Genomic DNA, 25,299 nt, shown 5'->3' with positions numbered 1-25,299 from the left:
GTCTGAGCCTCACAAGGGGATTTAAGAGGGAGAGGGGCGGGTGCCAGTTTCTTCTGGTACTGTTTTTGGTTTCCCTTTATGCTTGGTGGAGGCTTACGGGGTCAGTGGGGAAGGACACTAGAGCTACAGGCCTCAGATCCTCATCCCGCAGGAGAGTGAGAGACACTTCTGCCTGATCCTTTACCAGTGTGGACGGGTCTCATCTGGGATGGCGTCCAGTCTGACATCGTCTTGTGCGGCCTGGCAGGGAGGCCTGCCATGCCTTTCTCTGCTGTGTTTTTCCACATCTTCTTTCTGTTTCAGGAGGTTGAATGACCCATCAGTTGTCACTCCTTTCTCCAGAGATGACAGGGGTCAGACCCCCCTCCATGTGGCTGCCCTCTGTGGTATGTGGCCTTGGGCTGGCTCCTGTGAAGTATTGAGGCAAAAGGATGGTTGATACTCCAGGGCCCATTGGAGGTTCAGCTGATGGGGCACTGGCAGAGGCTGTGTTGTGGGTGAATCCCACAGGGCAGGAAAGACCGACAGTGTCTTCCTGAACTTGTTAGCCACCGTGCCACCTCACAGGCTGGAGGAGCATTTTATGGGGCTCCCCAGGCTTGAAGACTCTCCTGGCCAGTGAGGACAGGCTGAAATGCCTGCTAAGATGATCTCAGAATTGTGGTTTGGAGTTCACCTATCTCTGTCTTGAAAGACAATATTGAGCTAGGTGTGATGGTGCAGACCTGTAATCTCAGTCACTCAGGAAGCTGAGGCAGGAGGATTATGAGTTCAAGGACAGTTTGAGCTATGTGGTGAGACTCCATCTCAAAACTAGGGGACTAGTTACAGATGTCACCAGGCACCATGTGGTAGCTGGGAATCAACCGGGGTCCTCTGGAAGAGCAGCCAGTGCTCTTACCACAGGGCCATCTCTCCAGCCCCTGGCCATTGCCGTTTGCTGTTGAAGTCGACTTGGGTGTGATCCCTTCATAGGGATTTCCCACAGTGACTCAGTCTTTGGTCATTGACTCTTGTCGGTCAGCTCTGCCTCCTGTGTGGCTGGGAGTGTGTCTCCTGATGGGTTTCCTGCCGGGGCCATCAAGAGTGAGGTGGTGTTGTAGTCGGAAGCCGCTCTGCTTCCTCCACTGGTGAGAGGTCCTCTTCTGCTCTGCAGGTCAGGCGTCCCTCATTGACTTCCTGGTCTCCAAAGGTGCCATAGTGAACGCCACCGACTATCACGGCTCCACTCCCCTCCATCTGGCGTGTCAGAAAGGCTTCCAGAGTGTGACGGTGAGCAGCAGGGTTGTGTGTAGCATTGCTCAAGCCGATTGATTCTGCTCTGTGTAGTGACTTCATGGCTGTACCATGTACTGTTCCAGTGCTGGCTGGACTGTTGCCAGGCACAAGGAACCCGGGGGCCGAGGCATCTCCCTGGAGATAGGTTGAGATGGGAAACTTCCGATCATCTCAGGGAGGGAAGGGCAGGGTTCTAGACATTTTTCTTTAAACATTGTTTTGACAGGAAGCAATGACATATCGTAATTTGTATGTGTATTACATATGCATGCAGGCATGTGAGCCACAGTGCATGCGTGGAGGTCAAAGGAAAACTTGCTGGGATCAGTTCTCTCCCTCCACCATGAGGGTCCCAGGGATTGCACTCAGATTGTCAGGCTTGCTTAGCCATCTTTCCAGCCTGCAACGGCACAATTTTAACAGAGGTATAGGTTGAGGATCCGACCTTAATGCTGGGGTGTTGGATTTTGGATCCTTTTGGATTTTGGAATATCGGGCACATAGCCTAAAGGTAATTTTTATAATGTCCCAAGTATCTTAATGTGCCTCTGCTTTGGCACGTATCAATGCCTCTGTCATATGAGACCTGGTATGGAATTTCCTACTTGGGTTATGTCAAAAGCTCAACACTTTTCAGGTTTGGGGGAGCTGGGGATGTATCTCTGTGAGGAAGCATCTACCGATCGTGGGTGGGGCCTCAGCTTTCTCCCCTAGCACTGAAAAAAAGAAAGAAAATACTATTTTGGACTTAGGGCCAAGAGTGCACAGCCTGTATAATGTTTAAGATCTGACCATGACCCCGGCCCTGGAAGGACGCACTTGTGGGTGCTGTGTTGCCCCATGTTCCCTGTGGGTTCAGCTGCTGTCTTCTCTCCTCTGCCAGCTACTGCTGCTGCACTACAAGGCCAGCACCGAGGTGCAGGACAACAACGGGAACACCCCACTGCACCTGGCCTGCACCTACGGCCATGAGGATGTAAGTGTCACCTGCCACACCCAGCCACTGCTTTACATATTCCTCACTTGGGAAGAATTGCAGATTTGAAACTAGTCCAGTGTTGTGTTTTGTGTTGATAATTGCTGAAACGCTGGTATGTAATTTTTTATTTTATTTACCCTTTTGTTATCGTGCATGTGCATGGTGTGTGCCTGATGGGACGCGTTGCCATGGCACGTGTAGAAGTCAGAGGGTGGCAACCATGTGGAGTCTGTTTTCTCCTCCCACCTTAGTGTACTTTGGTTTCTGTTGCTGTGATGAACACCATGACCAAAAGCAACTTGGGAAGGGAGGTGTTGATTTCACCTTCTAGGTCACAGTCCATCACTGAGGGAAGTCAGGACAGGAACTCAAGGCAGGAACCCAAAGGCAGAAACTGAAGCAGAGGTCGTGGAGGGATGCTGCTCAGTGGCTTGTTGCCCATGGCTTGCTCAGCCTGCTTTCTTATACAACCCAGGACCACCTGCCCAGGCGTGGCACGGTGCACCGTGGGCTGGGGCTTACCACATCAGTCGCTAATCAAGAAAATGCTGCGCAGACTTGCCTACAGGCCAGTGTGATGGAGGCATTTTCACAGCTGAGGCCCCCTCTTCCCTGAAAACTCTAGTTTGTCCAGCTGACACCCATCTGCAGGGGTTCTGGGATGGAGCCCAGGCTTGTGTAGCAAGTGTGCTGCCGCTGGAGCCGTCTGCCGGCCCTGTATTTAAAACAGCTAAATGTCGAGTGTATTCTAGATGCTACATATAGAGAAATTTAAAACCTAATTGTCCATGATCTTACCCTGAAGTTAAATCATTTTTACTCATCCACACTACCATCTGGCTCTTAACCCTGTATGTATACAAGCTTTACAATTTATCCTACATCTAGGAACTCTGATTTCCATTTCTTCCTGTGACTTTACCATGTATATGTTCGTCATGTATTTCCCTCCCATTTCCAGAGATGTACAAAGAGGTACACCCTTTTTTCTGGTCTTATGGTGTAGCCCAGGATGGCATTGAACTCCTAGACCACCTGTGTGGTCTAGTCAGTGAGCAGTGGGGTCAAAGGTGTGGGTTCACCACAGATGTCCTTGTAGAAAATCTGAATTGTATCTAATGTTATATAATTTGTATCTGTTTATATGACTGCTCTTTGTAGTAAGAAAAGTCATTTCAAGTGACAGCTAGAATCACCCATCTGCATATAACCTTCTTGGTAAATACTTCCTTGCCAGCCCCTACTCTGAGATTTCATTTTTGGATGGTTCTGCAGTCCACTATACAATTTCATTTTCTTAAAGGTTTTTCCAATATACCTAATTAATTTGCAGTAGTTCAGCTTTGTTTTGCAAGTTTGAAAACTTCTTTTATTATTTTTTTAGATTATTCTGAGACAGGCCATCCCTGTCTGTCATCCAGGCTTCCCTCAAAGTCCTTCAGCTTTCCAAATGCTGAAATTATAAGCAGGGCTACTCACCCCCTGTTCATTGGCAATTGGAGATTTTTTTTTTTTTTTTTTTTTTTTGGTTTTCCCCGCCTCATGTTTTGCTTGTTACTGGGAATTACCCCAAGGCCTCCTTGCATGTTAGACAAGGAAACAAAGGTTATAATACTGAGCCACACCCCCAGCCCCTCACTGGGGGATTCTAGGCAGGGGCTCTACCACTGAGCCACACCCCAGCCCCTCACTGGGGGATTCTAGGCAGGGGTTCTACCACTGAGCCACACCCCAGCCCCTCACTGGGGGATTTTAGACAAATACTCTACTACTGACCCAGTTGGGTTCTTTTGAAAAAGAAAAAATGAGGTGTCTTGATCAGGGAATGTGGAACCCTTGAATCGTGTCTGCTGGTTTCTGTATTTTGTCTTGGTGAGTGGAGCCTTGGTCAAACCAGGACACGGCCCACGGCTAAGGTCTGCACTGACACTACTCTAGACTTTCCTTCGTGTTAGAGAATGATGATTTTGCCGTGTCTTTGCAGTGTGTGAAGGCTCTGGTCTACTATGATGTCCAGGCCTGCAGATTGGATATTGGAAATGAGAAAGGAGACACGGCCCTGCACATTGCTGCACGCTGGGGTTACCAGGGCATCATAGAGACACTGCTGCAGAATGGAGCCCCCACGGAGACCCAGAACAGAATGAAGGAGACACCACTCAAGTGTGCACTGAACTCCAAGGTAGCTCCTTCCATCTTGAGCTGCCATGTAACTATAAAAAAGTAAATCTGCTTGCAGACTGACCTTCCGAAGAAAATGTACGCTAGCACCAAGGACAAAACTCAGCCTCCATCCTTTTGATGTCTTTGGGGCCTCGTTGTTCATGGGTTTTCCTTATTGATAGTTTCCAGTTTTGTTAGCAGTTTCTCTATTGTATTGTCATTAGGAGCTGCTTGCAGCAGAGTCTGCTCCGGCCTCTGAGCGCTGGCCTGTGCCAGCCATGTACTGTGTGAGAACAGGGCAGTAGATTCGGTTGTGAAGAGCCATGGAGGCAAATGGAGGCAAGACCCTACAGAGACAAGCGCTGTTTTCTCTCTCCATCTCTGCTTCTCCAGACTTCATTTTAACTTGGCCCAAAATTGAATGACTGAATTAGATAAGTTAGAGACTGTGTCTCAGTTCAGGATAGCCTTAAACTCACAGAAATTCTCCTGCCTCAGTCTCCTGAGTGCTGGGATTATGGTGCCTCTAGACTTGGTCTCTTGAGGAACAGGAGGAAGCCCTGGATTTTCCATCTGTCCAAGGGTATGGAGGGTTTGCAGGACATAAGACATGCTTGCTTTCTTTTCAAAAAGAATTTATTTTATTTTTAATTTTTTTTTAAATGGAAGATACTTTTTTCTTTCTTTCTTTCTTTCTCTCCTTCTTTCTTTCTTTCTTTTGGTTTTTTGAGACTGGGTTTCTCTATGTAAAAGTCCTGGCTGTCTTGGAAATTACTTTGTAAACCAGGCTGGCCTCAAACTCACAGAGATCTGCCTGCCCCTGCCTCCCAAGTGCTGGGATTAAAGGCATGCACCACCACCATCTGGTAGAAGATACTTCTTTTAAAAATTAATTTTTAAATTTATGTGTATCTGTGTGTATTGTATTCTTGGGGGGGGGCAGATAAATGCATCAAATCCCCTGGGACTAGAGTTACAGGCAGTTGTGAGCCACCCAACATGGCTGCTGGCAATGGAACTCAGGTCCTTCGGAAGAGCAGTAAGGTGTTCCTGAGCACTGAGCCATCTCTCCAGCCCTACTTATTGTAAATTATGTGTATGCATGTTTGTCTGTGCGAATGCATACGTATGTGAGTGCGGTGTCCTTGGAGTCCAAAAGAGGGTATTGAATCTCCCCAGAGCTGGAGTTACAAGTGGTTGTGAGCCACCCAGTGTGGGTGTTGGGAACTGAACCTGGGTCCTCTGGAAGAGCAGTACGTGTTCTTAACCACTGAGCCATCGCTCCAGCCCCTGAAGATTCTTGCTGTTGTCAGACTTTCAAGCCAGCTGTAAAGTAAATGGAGTAATAGGAAGAGAGCACCAAACTCAGGCGTCGGTCATAGCAATCATCTTAAGTGGGATTCCTCAACCACTCATAAGTTATCTACACAAGTGTGACCAGTTCGAGAATATTCTAGGTCTCAAAATGTCTGTCCAAAGGACTCTTTTTGATCCCAGAAGGAGAGAAGGTTGCTGGGGACAGTTAGCAGAATGAAGCCTAGCACCATCAGTATGACGCCAGCTGACGGCTGGTAAAAATAAATGCCATTTTAAAAACAGTGGGAAAACTCTCAATCATTATTTTTAAATTTTAGCTTTAAAAAAATAGTTTAAATTTGTGTGTGTGTGTGAGTGTGTGTGTGTGTGTGTGCGCACGCGCGTGCAGAGAATCTAACATGTAGGTCCAAGGTACCAAATGCAAGTGGTCAAGTTTGGCGGCAAGTACTCTTTACCTGCTGAACAGTCTCTCCAGACCCCAAAGTTAGCCTTTTCATAGATCTAAGAGCTTTTCTATTGGCCTTCCCTGGGGACAGGCAGGCAGAGCGGCCTGGGGATGCTGGTAGCTTTTTACAGCCATCTCATTGGATGCCTTTCCTGTCCTCATTGTCCCCTAGATTCTGTCTATCATGGAAGCTCATCGTCTGTCCTTGGAAAGGAGGCCGCGGCCTGCTGAGGTAAGTCTTAAGTCTGTAGGCCATGCCTGCTGCTGTCACGAGCTTGGCACCTCTCCTCTAGGCCTGATGTGTCTGTGATCCATGTCCACTTCGTCACCCACGCTGCTGTCCCACAGGTCCCTGCACAGTCCCCTACATGCTCCGTGGATTCCATCAGCCAGGGCTCCTCTACCTCCAGCTTTTCCTCCATCACGGCGAGCTTCAGGCAAGAGGAGGTGAAAAAGGACTCCAGGGAGGTGAGCCTCCTCCCTGGGTGAACCCTGGTGGTACACCAGCCAGTTAAAGCACTGCAGGCTGGCCAGAGCTGCCCGCCAGCCTGCAGCCTGCAGCCTGCTTACCAGTTAGCTGGTTTGGTCTACTCCAAGGTCAATGCCTTTAAGATGTGCTCAACTGCATGTCATGTCGACTTCGCCTTCTCTGGCTCTTCTGGGTCTTTTCTCCATAGCAGCTCTTGGAATGTGTGTGTATGAGAGAAAGAGAGATGGAGGGCTCAGAGACACAAACAGAAGGAGACAGAGACACATATGGGGCAGGGCAAGAAATAGACAAAGAAACTATATTCTAAAAAAAATGGACTTGTATAAAGCTGTCTGAGAGGTCTAAGTTCAGACTCTCTGAGTGCACCTCTGCCCAGCCCATGAGCGTCTCTGTTAGTAGCCTGGTGCGCCTCATCCCTTACGGTCTGACATGTCTGCGCTTCACGTTTTGTAAAAACTGTTTACAGTCTGTCTTCTTCCTTTTGTTCTTAATGCTTGTTCAGTATCAGGGCAGTCAGTCTATCTCATCCTTCAACTGAGGTGTCAACCATTGGACCCCTGTTCCAGTGCTCCTCTCTTGGGTCACGGGCCACCCCAGTGGGGTCATCCCCCACCCCCAAAGCATTCTCCTGGTGGGGGCCTCCAGTGAGCTCCATACAGAGTCACTGAAAGGAAAGCCAAGGTGTGCTCAGACAAGGTCCCCAGTCTATCAGAGGCCTGAGGTTGTTCTTGGGAGGGGTGTCTGCTCTCACAGCCCCTGTACCTAGCAAAGTATGAGAGCTGAGTATACAAAGTAGTGGATCAGGGTGGCTGGCTTCTTCAGAAGTGATCCTGATCTGGTGGCAGATAACCTATTGTCTTGGTGACTCAGGAGGGTGAGGCAGGAATACCACAACCCAAGGTTTGCTTGGGCCGTAGTGTGAGTTCAAGGCTTAGCCTGAACAACTTAGTGAGACTCTGTCTTGAAATTCAAAGTGAAAAGAGCACTGGGGGTTTATCCCAGTGGCACCAAGGTTCCGTCCCGAGTCCCAGCAAACAGAGAGAAGAAAGCCTTCTTGTGTGACGGTCACCATCGTCTCACCTCCCACAGATTAGCAATTCCAGTTTATATGAAGTGAGAGGGTTCTGTGCGGCTTTTGGGGCATTCAGGATGAACAGTATTGGGGATACATTTTAATAGTGCCGAGTGAGCCACTGGACATGGAGAGAAGGCTAGTTGGCATTCAGAATGCTGATGTCATTCCTGTTGTTATTTTATTATTAAAACCCTTTCCCTGACTTGCTTTTTCCTTCCATTAAGGTAGAAAAGCTTCTAAGAGCAGTTGCTGATGGAGATCTCGAAATGGTGAGTTTTTCAGAGAGTGTCTTTTGTCACTGCGACAGAACACCCGAGGTTCAACACGAGGCAGCTACTCTTCGCATGGGGTGGACCAGGAGGCTAAGGGAACCAGAGACAACCCGGGGTGGGTAGGACCCTCAAAGGCCTGCCCCTAGTGCAGGATATCCACAGCCAGGTCTTAGCGATATGAGTGACACCCCATCTAGTGAATGAGCATCCAAAACAAGAGCCCGTGAGGGACATCTTAAGATTAAAATCCCAAGAAAGAGCATCTTCAAAGCTCTTAGTTTGAAGTGGCTGCACTTGTGTGTCTTGCCTCTGTTTGAGCCTCTTGCTATGTGGCCTCTCTGTAAGCTCCCCCTCAAAGCTTACATGTACTTTGCATGTACTCTGTAAGCTCTATAGGTCATTGCCAGCTTACTCTGTAAGGTCCCCCTCAAAGCTTACATACACTTTACCTGTACTCTGCATGTACTCTGTCATGAAGATGCTAGGCTTTCCCAGGGAGGAGGTGCATAGGCAGCGTGGCCCCTGCCTTCTGGACATCGCCATTCTGGGAGTCAAAGTGATGCTGGCAAGAATCCAGACCAAGGTTACAGGAAAGGAAGGTGTGGGGAAGGCAAACAAAGCCAGGGCTGCATGAGCCTCAGTGATAGTGTGTGGACCTTGGACTCCTGGGTCAGCAGGCTTGGGACTCTGGGATGTCACAAGCAGGGACGGGGCTTAGAACAGCAGCAGCCAATAGAGACCAGAGTCTTCCCCGGATTCCCAGGCGCACTTTCCACTGCCTTCCTGAAAGCAGCAAACCTGGAGCTCTGAATGAGTCACCTTCCAAGGGCCTGGCACAGTTTTCCAGAGTGCTTTTTGGGCCTGGGGAGATGGCTCAATGGTGAAGAGCATTGACAGATCTTGTAGAGGACCCAGGCTTTGTTCTCAGCACCCCCGTTAGGTGGCTTACAACTTCCACCAATCCAGTCCCAGAGGAATCTAACACCTGGCCTCTGTGGGCAGCAGGCGCGCATACATACACATAAATTAAAATAATGAATACATCTTTTTAAAAAGGATGCCTTTTCACTGATGGCTCCTTTCACATGTTTGCTCCTTGCGTTGTTATTGCAACAAGACAACTTGAAAGAAAACAGATTTGTTACAACTTACAGTTTCGGGGGACTGACCAGTTATTGGGTTCTATGCATTTGGGCAGAATATCATAGTGGTTGAGACTCCTGTGTGGCAGAGAAATTCTTCACTTTGTGACAGATAAAAAGCCTAGAGAGGGCCTGTGAGATGGCTTAGTGAGTAGCGGGGCTTGCTGCACAAGCCTGGTGACCTGAGCTTGATCTGGAACCCACGTAAGGTGAGAACTAACTTCACAGTTGTCTTCTGCTCTGACCTCCACACTTGTTCTGTGCCATGTATATGACACCCCCAGTCATGCATGTGTGCACACACATACATACAGTGGTAAAGGTTTTTTTTTTTTTTTTTTTTTTGGTTTTTCGAGACAGGGTTTCTCTGTGTAGCTTTGCGCCTTTCCTGGAACTCACTTGGTAGTCCAGGCTGGCCTCGAACTCACAGAGATCCGCCTGGCTCTGCCTCCCGAGTGCTGGGATTAAAGGCGTGCGCCACCACCGCCCGGCTTAGTGGTAAAGGTTTTTAAAAGGCAGAGTGGGAGGGAGCAAAGTGTTAGAGATCATATAATCCCTAAGGGTCCACCCCCAGTGACCTGCCCCCTCCAGCTGGGCCCCACCTCCTAAAGTGCAGTTTCCAGCACTTCCGAAAGCAGCACCTTTAGCTGGGGTGTAGATGTCCAACCCGCATGGGGCATTTCATATTCAAACCATGGTAGAGGTGGTAAACAGGAATTGTGGGGTCTCGTTCTTACAGCTTCTGGGACAGGCTGCTGTCACAGGGGTCTGCACCTAGCTGGTGTTAGACTGTTTCTCTCCTTAGACCAGCTTTGGAGAACTCAGCATTCTTTTTTTTTTTTTTTAAAGATTTATTTATTTATTATGTATACAGCATGTATGACTGCAGGCCAGAAGAGGGCACCAGATCTCATTACAGATGGTTGTGAGCCACCATGTGGTTGCTGGGAATTGAACTCAGGACCTCTGGAAGAGCAGTCAGTGCTCTTAACCTCTGAGCCATCTCTCCAGCCCCAGAACCCAGCATTCTTTAGGTACTTAAGAGCCACCGTAGGAGCCTGTTCTTTAGTCTATGTGGGAAGGAATGACTAGCCCAGATTATGACCATCCACTCTGCCTCCCACTGGGGGCAAGATGGAGTTCAGGCCACTTGTGAACGGGGTGGGTACAGTGACACCCTGTGCTGTACCCTGAGTCACCATCCAGACTGACCTCCTTGTGCTGTCACAGGCCCCTCTGGAGGCCACCTGCCCATCTGGTTCCCACCCTGACTTGCGATCAGAGCTGGCTGGTTTTGTAGTTAGCATCCCTGTGTAGGATCTGGAAGGGCCATGGGGGACAGGAGGCTTGGCATTGATGGGGTTCCCTGCAAGCTCTGTCCTCCTTGGAGACATACGCTGATACCTGGACACCTGCAGTGAAGCCTAGAAACGCATGTCCATGGCTGCTTTCTTTTCTCAAATGAACTGTTATTGATAGTTTTCTTTTCGGGGGTACATGGTCTTACTGTATGGTTCAGGCTGGCCTTGAACTTGTGACCCTCTTGCCCCAGCCTCCTGAGTGCTGGGATTGCAGGTGTGGGCCACCACACAGGCTGTCTTCTCAAGTTTCAGATCCCAGCAACTAGCCTGTGCTGGAACCCATGCATGCCCAGTCTCGGGGTTCTTAGCTTCCTCCTTGCATGCTGGCATGTGGAAGGACCCTGGTGTGGGGTCAGGGATTCTGGGTGTGCTCTGGAGCACAGCATTGAGCACTCAGCATGAAGTTTCTGTTGCGTGGCAAGGGAGGATCTGGAACTGACCTGGTTAGGTGGTACAGGAGTGTGTGTGCTCAGGGCCAGGGTCTGAAAGCCTGCCCTCCAAGCAGCTTCAGCCTGATGGGACAGAGACTAATATGCTGGAAAATGATAGGTTAATCCCTCTGTGCTCCCCAGGGAACTTAGAATGGCCTGAACACAGGTGGAGTGCAGATTTATTGTTGTAGAACAAATGATTTTTGTCAGTGACTGCAGTAGTCCAAGGAGCTGATTTGGGGTGTGTGTGTGTGTGTGTGTGTGTGTGTGTGTGTGTGTGTGTGTGTGTGTATGTGTGTGTGCAAGCGCTTGTGCATGCGCGATAAAGGCATCAGAATAATCGAGTTCCCGTTTCTCCTCTCTGGCCACCACCAGGTTCGTTACCTTTTGGAGTGGACGGAGGATGACCTAGATGATGTGGATGAGGCCATCAGCACGGTGGATCTGGAATTCTGTCACCCCTTATGCCAGTGCCCCAAGTGTGCTCCAGCCCAAAAGGTTTGCTTCTGCTTTATCTGTGGGGTGGGGTGCGGTGGGAGGCACGTTCTTCTTTCTGCCTAGGAAGTGCTTTGCCTTAAGTAATTCCTGAGTGACACAGGCATCCCCAAGGGGCTGATTAGTCAGCTGGAGGGGGAGAGCATCATCCCCTCTTTGGTCATTTTCAGCCCACCTGTTATTTATTTTTGAGACAGTTTCTCTGTGTAGCCCTGACTGGAAGTTACTCTGTAGACCTGGCTGGCCTCAGACTCAGAAATCTGCCTGCGTCTGCCTCATAAGTGCTGGAATTAAAGGCATGCACCACCATGCCATACTGGACTTTGATGTGTATGGGTGTTTTGCCAGCACGTGTATTGATGCACCACATGTATACAGTACTCATGGAGGCCAGAAGAGGGCGTCATGTGCCGTAGAACTGGAGTTACAGATGTGTATGAGCTGCCGTGTGGGTGCTGTAGACTGAACTCTGGTCCTGTGGAAGAGCAGCCAGTGCTCTTAACCACTGAGCCATCTCTCCAGGCCCCTTACCTCCCACCACCGCTACCCCCACTTTTTTTAGATGTGATTTACATATAATAAGATCCAACCTTTAACGCATACAGTTTAATGTTTGTTCTCAGTGCGATGCTCTACAGAGCAGTTTTGTTTGCCTTTTGATTGATTATTCTCCTGTCAGCATGATTTTAAAAACCACCAGGGATAGGAAGGCAATCTCATGATAGAAATTAAAGTGAAGTGGAGAGGTGAGTGATGTATTGACTGTCTCAGGAGGTTTGGGAAACTGTAGGTGATTTGTTTAATCTCAGGCCTCCGGCTTCATGATAAGGATGATCTTGAACTCCTGACCCTCCCCCTTTACCCAGGTGATGGGATTACAGCTCTGTGCTCCCTCCCCTGCTGGCTTCCATGCCTAGTCTTCCACCAAGCACCATCATGAAGAGAGACTGTATTTATGCGTCAGTACCCCGTTCATGAAGCTCACACCCTTCCAGTCCCTGGAGACCCACGATCTGTCTCCTGAGCATTGGGCTCTGTCACTCCTGATGCTGATGTGCGTTTCCTTGGTAACTGGCCACGTTACCGAGCACTACCACAAGCAGCTTTTTGTTCCACAGAATGACCGTTTTTTTCCTTGGCTGTGATGCCTTCCAGTTTATGTGTTTGGAGTCAGGGTTGGTGCCCAGGGTGCCGGTGTGGTTGCCCACCTGTTCCAGGCTTTTTTATTGAACAGGCTTGGCTTTCTCATGACGTTTCATGGACTGCTCCTTCCTTCACATATAACTTGTCTCTTCAGAGCTGGCATGATAAGGCATCCTTGTAGAGGGCTTACTTTATTGAAAAATACAAGTCAAGTCTTTTAGTATCTCATTTCCTTCCAAAGAAGTGGGAAGTCACACTCATGGGTCATGTTGAGTCCAGATCCCTCTGTGATCCCAGAATTTGCCTAGGAACTGTGAGGGAGCAGGGAGGTGATTTCCATTGCCACCCCTGGCCTAGCCTCTGAATAATGTCGTTTATTTCCACCCTCTGACTTTACTAGAAACTGGCAAGGATTCCTGCCAGTGGGCTTGGTGTAAATGTGACCAACCAGGACGGCTCCTCTCCCCTGCATATGGCTGCCTTGCATGGCCGGACGGACCTCGTTCCCCTCCTGCTGAAGCATGGTGCCTACTCAGGTGCCAGAAACACAAGCCAAGCTGTGCCGCTCCACCTGGCCTGCCGGCAGGGGCACTTTCAGGTATGGGCCCCATCTCCTGGGCAGCAGAGTAGGTGCTGACAGTGACTGGGCGGAGCTCAGGGAAGCCCAGAGGACAGCATTTCCTTTCTTCCCACAATAGGACCTCACACCTGGGGTGGCACCAGTGCCCACCCTAGCCAGTCAGAGCTGCCACTGTAATTCTGACTGAAGCCAGAATGAATCTCCTCTGCCATGGTGCTGGCCATTCCACTACCTTAGATCTGTGCAAAATAGCTTAGATTTTATAAAATATAATCAAGGCCCGGCATAGCAGTCTAAGACAAAAGTTTGCAATTATTAGCTTTTGTTTTGTTTTGAGACAAGGTCTTAGTATGTAACTCAGCCTAGTCTCAAACTTTCAATCCTTCTGCCTCAGCCCCCTGAGTGCCAGGGTTACAGGTGTGTGCCATCACACCTGGCTTTGAACCAGTTAGCTTCCTAAAGTCTGTTTTCTTTGGAAAGTCATCTGTGTGTCTTTGCCTTGGGACGATCCACTGTGGGGTTTTATATGTAAGACCCCGTTTCCAGTCAGTGTCTCTCGAAGATGTCCAGCAAAGTGCTTCCCACAATGCATTGGGAGCAATGGCTGCAGCTCCCCTTAGGTAGCTATTAAGATGGAAACTCCAGTGCCTGGCACATTGTGGGCAGGGAGCAGACCCCGGGGATGTGAATCCCTCCCACATTAATCATCTCCTTTCTCCAGAGGGTCCAGAGGGTCTATTTCACCTGAGAAGAAAGATTGCTTTTCCTAACTTATAATTAAGATTAAAGTTTTTCTTCTCTGGATTAGGTGGTGAAATGTCTCTTAGATGCCAATGCAAAACCTAATAAAAGGGACCTTGGCGGGAACACGCCCCTCATTCACGCCTGCTCTGGTGGCCATCATGAAGTCGCCGCGCTGTTGCTACAGGTGAGAGACCTCTCCCCCCCGCCAAACCAGGCCTTCTTGTTCCCTCTTCCTTTTCTTTCTTTCTTTTTTCTTTCTGTACTTTCAAAAACTACACAGGGTTTCTCTGTATAGCTGTGGCTGTCCTGGAACTCAGGGATCCACCTGCCTCTGCCTCCTGAGTGCTGGGATTAAAGGCGTGCACCACCACTGCCTAGGTAGGCCTTTTTTTTTTTTTAAACAATTTTTGTTTTTATATTTTTTAAAGATTTGTTTATTTCTATTTTATGTGTATTTGTGTTTTGCCCTGCATGTATGTCTGTATACCATGTATATGTAGTGCCCACAGAGACCAGAAGGTGGCACAGGTTCCCCCGGAACTGGAGTTAACAGGCAGTTGTGAGCTGTCTGATGTGGGTGCTGGTAACTGTATTCAGATCCTGCAAGAGCTGTACACACTCTTAACCACAGAGCCATCCCCCAGGCCCCACACAAGGCTTTTTAAAACCCTGTCTATGACTATAGACTCCCTACCTGTCAGTCACCTGTCTCTGAGATGATGGACTGTGTACCTGCCTGTCAGTCACCTACCTATCACATCCCAGAGGGGATGATGGACTGTGTGCCTGCCTGTCAATCATCACCTGTCTCTGGGATGATGGACTGTGTGCCTGCCTGTCAATCATCACCTGTCTCTGGGATGATGAACTGTGTGCCTGCTTGTCAATCATCACCTGTCTCTGGGATGATGGACTGTGTGCCTGCCTGTCAATCACCTGTCTCTGGGATGATGGACTGTGGACTTGCCTGTCAATCACCTATCTCTGGGATGATGGACTATGTGCCTGCCTGTCAATCAACACCTGTCTCTGGGATGATGGACTGTGTGCCTGCCTGTCAAACACCTGTCCCTGGAATGATGGACTGTGTACTTGCATTTCTGCTAATGATTCTGTGACAAAAGGGCAGTGTCAAGAACACAGCTCTGCTTCAGCTGAAGGTCTAGGCCTGGCCTTATCACTATGGGGACTGTCACTGTCTTCGTCCCTCTTGCTAAAAGTAGCACATGTTGATGGAATCAGAGACTGAAGAAGCAGGGAGCCCTGCCTTGTCCATCCCTCCACTGCTTCACAGAGCCCACACACTGGAAACAATACATGGGTAGAAATAAGGCCTAGTGATACATGCCTGCAATCCTAGCACTCAAGAGGCTGGAGCAGAAGGGTTGGGAGTTCCAGGCCAGCCTGGGCTGCATGGTGGGACTCCATCTCAGAGAGTTCCAGGCCAGCCTGGGCTGCATGGTGGGACTCCATCTCAGAGAGTTCCAGGCCAGTCTGGGCTGCATAGTGGGACTCCATCTCAAAGAGTTCCAGGCCAGCCTAGGCTGCATGGTGGGACTCCATCTCAAAGAGTTCTAGGCTAGCCTGGGCTGCATGGTGGGACTCCATCTCAAAGAGTTTCAGGCCAGCCTGGGCTGCATGGTGGGACTCCATCTCAAAGAGTTCTAGGCTAGCCTGGGCTGCATGGTGGGACTCCATCTCAAATTTCTCAAAACAAGAAAGAAAACAAGGTGTACTTTTTAGATTAGTGTATTTTATTCTCTATTTTACATCAAAAATAGTTGCTTAAAGCCTTGGTGGCTTTTGGCCTGGTGTGGTGGCACATGTCTGTAATCCTGGTACTTGAGAGGCTGAAGCCAGCCTGGGCAACTTAGTGAGGCGAACTCAAAATCAAAACAGAACAAACGAAATACCCAGACCGCTGGAGTTTGGTGGTCAGTACAAATGCACCAAATGGCCGGGGTCACCGTTTGCCTCACTGGTCAGTGGTGGCTGCTCCCTCATGCTCTCTGACAAGCACTGCAGGGCTCGTCCTCATCTGTAAGTCCCTTTGCTTGGTGCTTCTGTTGTTGTTGTCTTTTTTATTTTTATTTATTTATTTATTTATTTATTTTTTTTTTTTTTTTTTTTTTTTTTGGTTTTTCGAGACAGGGTTTCTCTGTGTAGCTTTGCGCCTTTCCTGGGACTCACGTGGTAGCCCAGGCTGGCCTCGAACTCACAGAGATCCGCCTGGCTCTGCCTCCCGAGTGCTGGGATTAAAGGCGTGCGCCACCACCGCCCGGCTATTTTTTTTTTTTTTTGGTTTTTCGAGACAGGGTTTCTCTGTGTAGCTTTGCGCCTTTCCTGGGACTCACTTGGTAGCCCAGGCTGGCCTCGAACTCACAGAGATCCGCCTGGCTCTGCCTCCCGAGTGCTGGGATTAAAGGCGTGCGCCACCACCGCCCGACTGTTGTTGTCTTTTAACCCACAGCAATTTAACAAAATATTTTTCTTTTTTTTTTTCCCGAGACAGGGTTTCTCTGTGTAGCTTTGCGCCTTTCCTGGGACTCACTTGGTAGCCCAGGCTGGCCTCGAACTCACAGAGATCCGCCTGGCTCTGCCTCCCGAGTGCTGGGATTAAAGGCATGCGCCACCACCACCCGGTTTAAGAAAATATTTTTCTGTTTAACATAGGAAATTGTTGCTAAAAAGAAAATTGTTGCTTAAAAATCTTGATTTGGGGACTACAAGAGGGCTCAGCAGTTAAGAGTCATGGTCTTGCGGACCTGACTGGTTCTCAGCACCATGTCAGATGGCTCACAGCCCCTAGAAACCAGAGCTGCTGCAGAGATCTGCTGCTTCTGGCCTCAGTGGGCACCTAGGCTGTCTTGCACAGACCCACACAAACACACACATGCGCAGAATTAAAAATTGAAAGAAAAGACAAAAAAAATCCAACTTGATATTTAAAAAGAAGCTCCAGGAATTTTATAGTGAACCACCACCTATAATCCTAGCACCCAGGAGATTGAGTTTGAGGCCAGTCTGGGCTACATAGTGACATCATCTCAAAAACAGACTTTTTTTTTTTTGAGACAAGTTCTCACTGTGTAGCTCTGGCTGGCCTTGAACTCACTATGTATGCTACAGGCCACAGAAATATGAAGTAGGAATTCAGCTGACTATGGCAAAGCTATTACCTGGAAAAATTCAACACAAATCAGAGATTAATAGATAGAGTTAATGTTCCAAACTAACCATTTCTTTTTGATAACTCAGATTCATAGTATTCAAACACACTTGACCATATTATACCATACTAGTTAATGATAGATTTTTATGTTACTCCTCTGCTCTCCTTTGTGGGATAGAGATATTTTAATTATATACAACTATACCTATTAAATGGTTAAACTAATTCTCAGCTTGACGTCTATATAGATTATTGATTATAAATATATGTATTATTGATTAAATATCAATATTAATTAACCATTACTTACCAGTTTTCCAGTCATCTCCAAACTTTAAACTTGTCCACATTATTCACTGCCCTAGAGAGAATTAAAGGTTCTCCTCTTTTTTTACTAAACAAAAAAGCAGGATGTGCTACAGGTCTCAGAAATATGAAGTAGGAATTCAGCTGACTATGGCAAAGCTACTACCTGGAAGAGTCAAGGATTTTTCCAGAGGAATCCAAGGCTCAAGGAGTCTTGGTGTTATTTGGCTTTTGAACATATCGGCTGTTTTCTGCTATGAATTTCATGTGTGCTATTATAGTTTCCCCAATTGATTCTTTTTCCTAAACTTCTAAACAGTGTGGATTGATCATTCTTTGGGCATAGTTTTTCCATATACAATTAGGTGTTTGGATAACAGTCACACAGGCAAGGCTTCCTGCTTCCAGGCCTTTTGATTCTTCCTTTAGCAAGCTCCAAGGTCAGGGCCAGCTCTGGACAAAAGCATTTTATCTGAGATGCATATCTAACATCCAAGGACAATAGCAGACAAAACAAGCATTCCAGACCACCTGCTAGTCTCCTGAATTAAGGTAAATATCCATATGGAGACACTTCCTAGGCCAGGCGGATATTAGGTACATAGCTTTGTTTCTTGTGCAAATGAAGCTCAGACCCCCCTTTCTCTCACAGCCCTAGTGGCACCTCTAGACTTCCCCTCAAACAATTTACTCAGAGCAAAAGGGTTTTTACATACCAGGTGCATTCCACAGGTTACCTAGTGACGGAGTACACTTGCCCCGCCTGGCCAGAGAGAGGGAAGGAGGGCCAGAGGATTGCTGATTGTAGGTGGATTGAGACGGGTCACGGGGAGAGGAAGGAGAGGCACGAAGATGGAGAGAGGAACGAAGAGGAAGATGAGGACAAGATGGAAAGAACTTAGAACTGTGAGAGGACAGGAGGAGAAGGGACAGAGAGGAGCTAAGTATGAGAACAGAACTGAAGCTGTGTAGATAGAATTGTGTCTTAGAAGAATAAAGTGAATGGACTGAAGGGTTTCGTGTAAGTAGATGCATTTGCTATTCCTCAGATTAGTATCCCCCCCCCCCCCCCCCACTTGTAGCAGCTGCTCCGGGACTCCGGGAGAATCTCAGGGCAGGCACCTGAGGGGATTTCAATACATGTAGATAGACGTGCTGGCCTCAGACTCAAACAGGCTTGCCTCTTCCTCCTGAGGGCTAGGATTAAAGGTGTGTATCACTACCCTGTCTTTAGAAAATAATTCTGTGGAGCTGGGAGATGGCCCAGCCGGCAGGCAGAAGTGCTTGTGCAAGCCCGGCTACCTAAATCCTAAATTCCAGTCCTGGAATCCAGGTAAAAGGTGGATGCCCTGGAGCTAGAGAGATGGCTCGGCCACATTAAGAGCACTGGCTTTCCTTTCTTTTCTCTTTTTTTTTTTTTTTTTTTTTTTAGACAGTGTTTCTCTGTGTAGGCCTGGATGTCCTGGAACTCACTCTGTAGACCAAGCTGGCCTTGAACTCAGAGCTCTTCCTGCTGCTGCCTCCCAGTACTGGGATTAAAGGCGTGTGCCACCATGCCTGGTTTACTGGCTGTTCTTTCAGAGGATCCAAGCTCAGTTCTTAAAGATTTATTTATTTTTATGTATGTAGTGCTCCATCTGCAGGCCAGAAGAGGGCATCAGATCCCATTATAGATGGTTGTGAGCCCCATGTGGTTGGTGGGAATTGAACTCAGGACCTCTGGAAGAACTGCCAATGCTCTTAACCTCTGAGCCATCTCTCCAGCCCCCCAAGCTCAGTTCTTAGCACCCACATAGTGGCTCCCAACCATATGTATTCCAGAGTATTTGGCACCCTCTTCTGACCTCCAAAGCTACCAGGCATGTACACAATGCACATACACACACCCTGGCCAAACATTCATACACATAAAATAAAAATAAATAAACCTTTAAAAAAATGTGGGCATTAAAAAAAAAATGTGGATGCCCTGTTGTTCATGCTTATAATCCCAGCACTCCTACTTTGAAATGGGAGGTGGGGGAGGAGAACTGGCAAGGTGCTCCTATATGCAGGAGATCAGCAGAAACAAGAGAGACCCTGTCCCAAAAACAAGGCAGGAGAGATCAACTCCCAAAGAGTTGTTTTCTCCATATCCATACTGTGGCACACATGTACTTCAGTTAATAAATAAATAAATTTATAAGAAGTAATTTTATAGTGAACAGTCACCTACTGTCCTGTCTCTCTCCTAGCATGGGGCCTCCATCAATGCTTCCAACAACAAAGGCAACACAGCCCTGCACGAGGCTGTGATGGGAAGGCATGTCTTGGTGGTGGAGCTGCTTCTGTTCCACGGAGCATCTGTTGACATCCTGAACAAGAGGCAGTACACAGCCATGGACTGCGCACAGCAGGTGATGCGGAGCGCCTGCGGACTGAGGCAGCCTCAAGCACACTGTGGATCCCTTGTGTTCAAACCAGATTGTGAGATAGCAACAGCCAGGGTCTCTGGTGCTCTGTGCTGAGCTAAGTGAGCATGCCAGATATCCACTGGCAGGGATAGATAGTAGCCACCGTCACCTGGTTGGACACACTCAATGTGCCAGTGCTCATTCTTTTTAGGGTTGTTGTTCCAAAGGCCCAAGTGAAGGTGGAGTACCTATCAGCTGCCACTGTTAGACACCTTGGTCCAGTACACACAGATGCTGTCACATCTGGGAAGTGGCAGGCTAGACACCATTCTGGATTTGCCAGCCCTGTAGCATAATGGAGACTTTTAGTTTATGGATTTAAATCCCTCAGATTCTGAGAGAATTTAGATCCCCAGCTTACTACTCTTTCCAGTCAATCATGGAGAAAGAATGTTGCTTTCCTCTGTCCTGTCTTCATGGTAAATCTCAGCTTTAAACTCCAAATGGACAGCCAGTTGGTTGTTAATTGCCCCAATAAAGATGTTAAAGTCACTATAAATGCAACCTAATTATAGGCCTATTTAATTTTAAGGGTAGAGGCATGGCTCAGTGGGTAGAGCACCTGCCTAGAATCCCCCAGTGAGGGGCTGGGGTGTGACTCAGTGGTAGAGCCCCTGCCTAGAATCCCCTAGTGAGGGGCTGGGAGACCAAGGTCCTGGGTAACATCCATAGTATCTCAAAGGGAAAAATTTCCAAATACTGTCTCTTATTGTATTAATCTAGAGATAGAATATACTTTAAGAAGGTGTGCTGGGTAAAAGGTGATGGTGAATTTTGGGTGTCCTTGAATGTGTTGAAGTATCTGTGAGGGTTGATGTTACTTAACAGATAGTGCTTTAACTTTTCACTTAGTACTTTCTCAAAGGTGGATGCTGCCGAGTATGTTCTACTGTGGATTGGGCGGTGGCTCCCAAACGGCCTCCTGTTAACCATATAGTGACTGCCGACTGTGCTTACCCCAATTGTGTGTAGCAGGTTAATGCGCAGGCTGGGGTTCCTAGTGAAGGCCAGAGCTTCTCCTAAATGAAGACTGGAACCTTTTTTTAAAATAGCTTCATTGTTGCCCAGGCTGGAACTCCTGAGCTCATGCTGTCGTCCAGCCTCAAGTGCGGGACAATAAGCACATGTTTTCATTGCCGTTTTATTATTCCCGAGCTATCTTAGGGAGAGGGGTCAGTCACACCCAATATATTGATATTTACATGGAAACCCGAGTGACAGTCTGTTGAGAAAACATTAAAACTACTTAGTGACATTTTCCCTTTTCAATTGTAGGACTCAAAAATAATGGAGTTGCTGCAGGTAGTACCGAGTTGTGTTGCATCCTTAAACTGTGTCGCCGAGACAGACCATGAGGAGTGCGTGACCGTCCAGATCAGGAAGAAATGTAAGCACTTCTGGATCCTCAACCTGAGTCCATTTGGGAATTCATGAGTAGTCGCTGCTTTTCATTGTGTGGTGTGTGTGTGTGTGTGTGTGTGTGTGTGTGTGTGAGTGAGAGAGAGAGAGAGAGAGAGAGAGAGAGAGAGAGAGAGAGAGAGAGAGAGAGAGAGAGAGAGAGAGAGAGACTGTGTGTGAGAGGTCAACCCTGGGTGTCATTCCTCAGGAGCCGCCCAGCTTGTATTTCCCAGGGCTTCCCACTGGGCTGGAGCTTCTGGAATAGGACAGGCTAGCCGGCCAGCAGGGACAGGACTCTACCTGTCTGCTTCCCCAGTGCTAAGATTACAAGCATGCACCACCACCCCCGGCCGGCATGTGTGTCTGTCTGTGTACCATGTGTGTGTGCCTGGGCCCTTGGAGACTAGAAGAGGGCATCAGATGCCCTGGAACTGGAGTTACAGTCACTACGTGGTTCTGGGAACCCAACTAGGGCCCTTGGGAAGAGCATCCAGCGCGCTGCAGCACTGACCCTGTGGTTCTGGGCAGGAACGCAGGTCCTCATTCTTCTGTGACAGGCACTTTACCCACTGGGCTGTCTCCCCAGCCCTTGGTTTCAATTTGCAGGGCACCAAGGGTGATGATTAGGACAGACAGCATCTACCCCATGGTGTCCGATTGAGCACTTCCTTTGTAAAAGGTTACTTGAAGGGGATTCTGTTTAATGAGCTTTTCAAAACTGAGTCTGAATGCAGTTGCAACCACGTAGATAAACCCACTCACGTTTCTAGATAATTCCAGGGTGGCTTTGCCATAACCAGCTACAGCTGAGGAACATCAGTATAGACTTAGCTTTGTCTTACCAGGGCTGCCTAGTAAGGAATAGCTTTGTACCAGGTTTTCAAAGCAGAATCAGCACTTAGTTTTCTAAATTTTGTTAAGCCAAGAAATCAGAAAACTTTGTTTCCTTTTTCGAGGCATGGTCTCTGTGTATCCATTGGCTGTCCTGGAACTTGCTTTGTAGACCAGGCTAGCCTCAAACTCAGAGACCAGTCTACCTCTGCCTCCCCCAGTGCTGGAACTAAAGGTGTGCACCACCACGCCCAGCATGTGCTGTAGTTTTAAAATTCCCTTTTATTTATGAAAATTTTCATGTGTTTTACTGTTTTTTTTCCCACAGGGGATCCCAAAATGTATGACCTGCCAGAAGAACCTTTTAGGAGACAGTTTTGCCTCATTCACTCTGGGGGGCGGTTCCAGTGAGTATCTAGTTCAAGCTGACATTTGTGGTTTTGACCAGGCTTTGCTTCCTGGGATGCTGGGATATGTGCGGCTTTAACTGCTCATGCAATGCTGCCATCTTGTGGCCAGCAGAAAGCTTTATATCTTTGGTTTGGATTAATACTTGAGTTTATTTTGCATTTCAGGGAAAGAACCTCAAGGGAAACTTTGGGAAGGGATAGAAGCGTGCCTGATCTTACTGGAGGTTCTCTGCAAGAGGTGAGTGAGTACACCGTAAGGGCGTATCGTCTGGCTTTTTCAAAACTAACCCACAGTGAACATTTCTCCTCAACACTCATCATTTCACTCCCTCCTTCACTGAAAGAATGAGCAACAGTTAAAGACAAGAGTGTGGACTTAGGAGTAAATTTTAAATTAAAGCTCTGGACAAGCAGGTGGTGCACGCCTTTAATCCCAGCACTTGGGAGGCAGAGGTGGGGGGATCTCTGTGAGTTCAGCCTGGTCTACATAGCGAGTTACAGGCCAGCCAGGGCTACACAGCAAGATCTTATCTCCAAAACTTATAAAATGACAGCCCTGAGCTGAGAAAGTCAGGGAGAAGTGGAAAGTTATGGTGTACTTGGGAAGCTGCAATTCAGTGTGAACAGAGAGCAGAATAGCCTACATTTTACTGCTTTTTAAATATCTGAAATAAGGACAGTGTATGTATAGGTTATAACGTGTTATAACACATTATGTTCTTTATGTACCCAACTTCCTACTGAATCAGTCGATTAGAAAAAGCCTGATGTATAATCTGTTCTGTCTTTCCAAACTGCTGAAGAGAAAGAACGGCATGCACACCACAGGTTTGCTGGGACAAATACACAAATGATCATTTTAGAGACTTTATGTGATAATTAGTGTGACAAATTTAGCACCCCCCTCACCCCCCACTGAGACAGTTTCATACTGTAATGTAGACTGTCCTCAAACTCATGGTAACCTCCTGGCCTCAGTTCCCCAAGGGCTAGGGTTACTGGTGTGAACTGCCATGCCCGGCTTGCATGACAAAATTTGATTTCCTATTTAATTTTCCATAGCTTTGCTTATACGTCTGCTCCTGGGTGTGTCTTGCTGCGTGACAGTGAGATGCCCTTACTGTGCGGTCTCCTTGCTGGAAAAGCAGGAGCAGCAACAGCACATACTGATCAGAGATTAGAAATACACAAAGCACTTTCTGTGTGTCACATGGAGCATGACAGACACCGTCACCACAGGAACATCAAATTGTCACTGTGCCTGTGGGGTTCTCAGTGCGTTGTCTGACACCCTCAGGCAGAGCTGGTGCTATTTAGTGGTGGTTTAAAACAGTACAGCCACAACCTGTTTTATCTTCTCTCCAGCCGGAGAAGCAGAGTGTCTCGGGAATTCAGAAGGACCCATCAGACCAGAGCAGATGTCAGGCTTCTGAGGAAGGAAACAAGGGGCCCCCAGAGAGGCCCGTGCCGACGAAGGCTGCTCCTGGACACAGGCGGATGGTCCGCAGGCATACAGTCAATGACACAGCCGTACCCCAGGTTCCAGAGGTGACTGGCCACCTGACCACCCAAGAGGCTAGTGTTTCTCAATCTTAGCAGTAAGGGATTGGTAAATGTGCTATCGAGACACGAGTTTGCAGTAAGATGGTGAGCATGAGTATAGCTTAGAACTAAGTATACTTTCAAATAAGCAGCTTGAGAGACTGTCCCTCAGATTGACCACCCTCTCTCCTCTTCAAAGCTAACTAATATACTTGAAAAGGAATAGGAGGGAATGAATGAGCCCCTTCATCTCAGTGTTTGGATTTCCTGGTGATGGGCAGAGGCTTCACCATCAGATTCTGACCTCCTTTGGCTGGAAGGTGCTGGGTGTCTGTGGTGTGGATAAGCGGGCAAACCCTATGCTAGAAGGATCCCCACGTCCAGAAGTCAGAGAAGCAATGTCAGTCCTGTGGAACTGGATGCCAGGCAGAGAAGCATCCTGTTAGGATGAAGAAATGGAACCTGGAAACACTTGAACTGGAAAGTGCCTGAATGCCATTTTGATGTCCATCCCAGTGAAAAGGATCTACCACTCTGCCTTGTTCTACACCACACCTATGGGAAAGGTTGGCTGTCACTTTCCCAACAACAGACATTTGGTCACTGCACATGTGCACGTGTAGCTGTTTCTACGATGGCTACTGGAGAGCAGCAGCTTTGGCACATCTGAAGTCTTTTGATTCAAATTCACAACTTACAACACTCTAAGCCAGGTCAGAGTTTAAGTTAGAATCCGTTGCCATTGGTTCCTTTTTATAACTTTCTATAGATTCTATTATTTTTTTATGTTCCTGATCCTAAAGTTGCAAACATGGGTTCATCCTGAGTCCATTTTCAAAGGACTTTGTAAAGAGGACATGATTTTGTGCACATTCTGGGAGATACTTGCGGATGTATAGAAGGGAGGGGCTGATTATTTTTCTACAAAGTAATTTATGATTTCTAATTTTCTAATGTGCCTTGGATATGTGCCAAATGATGGGAAAGAAAACAGTAAACTTTATGACTCTTGAGCATGTCACGCAAGTTTTACTTTGCTGTGCAGTTTCTCAGCCACTCTTCTGTAAACCTGTTGTGAAAATAGCTCCCTGGGGGAAATGAAATTTGCCTATTCCTTCTTCCTGAGATCCCAATGACAAACACTGGTGTTCACATTGGGGAACCACTGAGTTCACTGGGCTTCCTTACAGAGCAATGGGTGGTAAACGTTAATAGTCGTCACACAGGAAGGTTGGTGTCCAGCATGGATGAGGACTCTTGCCTGTGTAGACA

The 25,299-nt window shown here is 47.8% G+C and overlaps 1 protein-coding gene across 3 annotated transcripts in view; it reads left to right on the top strand.

Moving 5' to 3' along the window:
• Ankrd27 (ankyrin repeat domain 27) overlaps window positions 1-25,040 on the top strand; it is a 53,214-nt gene extending 28,174 nt beyond the window's left edge. For 2 of the 3 annotated variants that reach the window (XM_052761350.1, XM_052761351.1), the window contains exons 15-29: window positions 304-386; window positions 1,157-1,272; window positions 2,162-2,254; window positions 4,242-4,439; window positions 6,355-6,414; window positions 6,531-6,650; window positions 7,972-8,016; window positions 11,329-11,451; window positions 12,992-13,189; window positions 13,980-14,099; window positions 19,628-19,789; window positions 21,122-21,233; window positions 22,404-22,482; window positions 22,651-22,723; window positions 23,851-25,040. In XM_052761350.1, the coding sequence (XP_052617310.1) occupies window positions 304-386; window positions 1,157-1,272; window positions 2,162-2,254; window positions 4,242-4,439; window positions 6,355-6,414; window positions 6,531-6,650; window positions 7,972-8,016; window positions 11,329-11,451; window positions 12,992-13,189; window positions 13,980-14,099; window positions 19,628-19,789; window positions 21,122-21,233; window positions 22,404-22,482; window positions 22,651-22,723; window positions 23,851-24,081 (1,813 nt within the window). In that variant the 3' untranslated portion in view covers window positions 24,082-25,040. The remainder of the gene's footprint in view (window positions 1-303; window positions 387-1,156; window positions 1,273-2,161; window positions 2,255-4,241; window positions 4,440-6,354; window positions 6,415-6,530; window positions 6,651-7,971; window positions 8,017-11,328; window positions 11,452-12,991; window positions 13,190-13,979; window positions 14,100-19,627; window positions 19,790-21,121; window positions 21,234-22,403; window positions 22,483-22,650; window positions 22,724-23,850) is intronic. The other variant, XM_052761352.1, reaches the window with a different exon arrangement.
• Window positions 25,041-25,299: the final 259 nt, after the last annotated feature.

Source organism: Peromyscus californicus, unplaced genomic scaffold (genome assembly GCF_007827085.1).
Source record: "Peromyscus californicus insignis strain IS unplaced genomic scaffold, ASM782708v3 Scaffold_4__1_contigs__length_199733344, whole genome shotgun sequence".
NCBI lineage: Eukaryota > Metazoa > Chordata > Mammalia > Rodentia > Cricetidae > Peromyscus > Peromyscus californicus.
The sequence above is the reverse complement of the archived record's forward strand: the minus strand, read 5'-3'. Positions and strand labels throughout refer to the sequence as shown.